Consider the following 2,979-nt stretch of genomic DNA (forward strand, 5'->3'; position numbering starts at 1 on the left):
TGTTCATAATTCCTATTGCTTAATAAAATGATCCAACAATTGATGTTACTTTGTTTATCATGTTGGAGTCTTGTAAAAATAGAAGAACAAATTTCTAGAGTTTGTTTTTGCCCGTATTTTCAAGGAAAAGATTAGGTATAAGCTAACTGAGAAGGCAGATAAGAATATTTCACGTAAGAATATTTTAAAATAAGAATATGCTAAATTTTACAGTGGGTTATGGTTTTGGGTTAAATATCAAATATTAAATTAGAACCTACTGATTCTTCTGTTAATAAGGTTGCTGAATTTATTAAAATAAATTTTAAGAATATGTTAAAAGATACTTAACCTATTGATTCTCACGGCGTAGTCTGAAGGGTAATTTCATTTAGACTAATATTATTAAAGCAAAGAAAACGTTAAACCAAAAATTTGAATTTAAAATTTTACATGCCTCTGGATGGCTAGTTTCAATTCCTGTAAGCCGTTGTGGCTCTTTTTCTGAGTTCAGCTTTAAGTCTTGTTCTATTGAGAAATCCATATATTCAGTTAAAATGAACCACTTAGAACAGTTTAAAACTATTGCCTTTATAAAAATAAATTTAAGATATTTCATTTTATTTCATAAATTGAGTGTATAAATGATGCTGAATCTTTCATAAAATAGTTACTTAAGAAATAATTCTCCAAAACTTCAACAAATCACTTGAAGGGACACCAATGTCACCAGATTGAAGACATATAAACATGTCAAAGATTCACTCACAAATTCATCCACGCAACATAACTAAACAAAACCACCAAAAACACAACTTTAAAACACAGTAGAAACATATAAGGTAACACAGTATATTGTTCTCCACTTTCTAATGGTACCTTATAAATGATGTCCAAAATTATAGCTGACACCTTTGTTACTGTATAATGTCTTCCTAATATCTAAAATGTTTCCCTCCACCATTCTGACAAATTTGTGTTGTTTGTTTAGAGATTTTTCTTTCTTTCTTTTTTGAGACGGAGTTTCACTTGTTGCCCAGGCTGGAGTGCAATGGCGCAATCTCGGCTCACTGCAACCTCCGCCTTCTGAATTCAAGCAATTCTCCTACCTCAGCCTCCCAAGTAGCTGGGACTACAGGCACGTGCCACCAGATGTATTCTTGCTGTGTTGCCAGGCTGGAGTGCAGTGGCATGATCTCAGCTCACTGCAACCTTCGATTCCTTGGTTTAAGTGATTCTCCTGCCTCAGCCTCCCAAGTAGCTGGGATTACAGATGCATCACCACACCCAGCTAATTTTTGTATTTTTAGTAGAGATGGGGTTTCACCATGCTAGCCAGGATGGTGTCCATCTCCTGACATAGTGATCTGCTCACCTCGGCCTCCCAAAGTGCTAGGATTACAGGTGTGAGCCACTACACCCAGCCTTATTTTCATCTTTTAAAACAACGCTATGTGAAGTCCTCCTTGATTCTGCATGCCTTTCACCAGATAAGCAAGTACCTCCTTCCTTGAGGCTGCCTTAGTGCTTTATTGATTTTTCTACTGCATCTTTACCACCGGAACTGTACATTATTGTTCCACCTATCTGTCCCCTCTGCTCCAAGGCTGCAGGGGATAGTCTTGCACATCATCTTTATAAAAATATTTGTTTTACTCAGCAATTTTTTTATTCAGTCCTGCTACATACATGCTAGGTGTTAGGATTTACAAAGAATGAAAATAAAACATGTCAGGGATGGCTTTTCTAGAAATCATGTCTAAGAGGAGACTTAAATAGTGAGGCTAGCCAGGTTAAAAGGAAGAGAGAACAAGAAAATGTGACAATGCCAGGCAGCAGCAAGAGAGGGGGCAAGGCCTGAAAGAGGGAATCTATTTGCCTACAATAGAAGGATGAGTGACTAGGGCATTACCAGCAGCTCAGTAGTGCCAGAGAAAAGGCACACAGGGAAAAGGGGTAAAGACAGAGAGTGGGGCAGAAGTCAGATTATGAAAGCCTTATGTGTAATTTTAAGATCCTTGGACATTAATGTTCACGAGTGGTTCCTGGTCCTATCTACATTAGATGAAGATCACTTTAAATGCCAAAACAAATATTCTTAGTGAAGCATTATTCATTAAGACAAGGTGATAGATAGCTCATGTGGACACAGCTGAGATGATACTATGCAGTAAATTCTCAAGAATTCTCATGAACACATGGGAAAGTCAATTCTATAATAAAGTCATAGAAATGATCACAAATCACTTAATATTTACTTAGGGAAGCTGCTTTGTAAAGTTATAGTGCATATAACTAACAGTTGTGAATTCAGAGCTGTGAAAATAAAGCAAAGAAATCACATTGTGCTGGAGTCATCTTTAAAGTTCTATCTAGTTTTCCCATCCAGTCCCTGAATTCTAAGTATAATCCTGGTACTTACGCTTCTGTTCACATTAAATGCTAGCCTACACAAAAAACACTCTTCCTCTTACTTCTTTTTGTTATTTACATGTTGCTTTGTTTCAAGGAAGAACACAAAAATGCCCTGCTAAAGGGATTCTGTTTGTTTGCAGGCTGCAAGAGGGGAAAAACACAAAGCACATTTTGCAGAAAATAATTTGTTATAAGTCAGAACTATGACATGAAGCCAAGCAGGGCACTCTAGAATTGAAATTGCTGTGCTTGTTTAATACGCTCCTTCAACTCCCTCTTTTCTGGCAACTGTGAGTCACACAGGTCATGGAGAGTATCATTCCCTAAGAGAAACACAACTCCGACATTAATCTTTATCAAGTTCATCTGTCCCAATTCTGTGGATGCTGACTTTCGGTCATTGATGATGATACACATGGACATTCATCATCAGCTTCCAGATTCTTGGATCTTTGACAAGTCTTACTGAGAGTTAAACTAGTAGGATGCAAGTTGTAAATGCTGATCATCCAATTACCTACTCAAAATATCCTGTATGAATATTCCAGTAAACATGCATAGAAAAAATTAATCATTCCTGCTGAC

The 2,979-nt window shown here is 36.8% G+C and overlaps 1 protein-coding gene across 1 annotated transcript in view; it reads right to left on the reverse strand.

The window, feature by feature from the left end:
- LOC108297694 (POTE ankyrin domain family member J-like) overlaps positions 1-2,979 on the reverse strand; it is a 35,263-nt gene that overhangs the window by 19,031 nt on the left and 13,253 nt on the right. Inside the window, exon 7 of the mRNA XM_037735536.1 lies at positions 437-507. Coding sequence (XP_037591464.1) covers positions 437-507 — 71 coding nt within the window. The remainder of the gene's footprint in view (positions 1-436; positions 508-2,979) is intronic.

The sequence above is a fragment of the Cebus imitator genome, unplaced genomic scaffold, assembly GCF_001604975.1.
Source record: "Cebus imitator isolate Cc_AM_T3 unplaced genomic scaffold, Cebus_imitator-1.0 Scaffold829, whole genome shotgun sequence".
NCBI lineage: Eukaryota > Metazoa > Chordata > Mammalia > Primates > Cebidae > Cebus > Cebus imitator.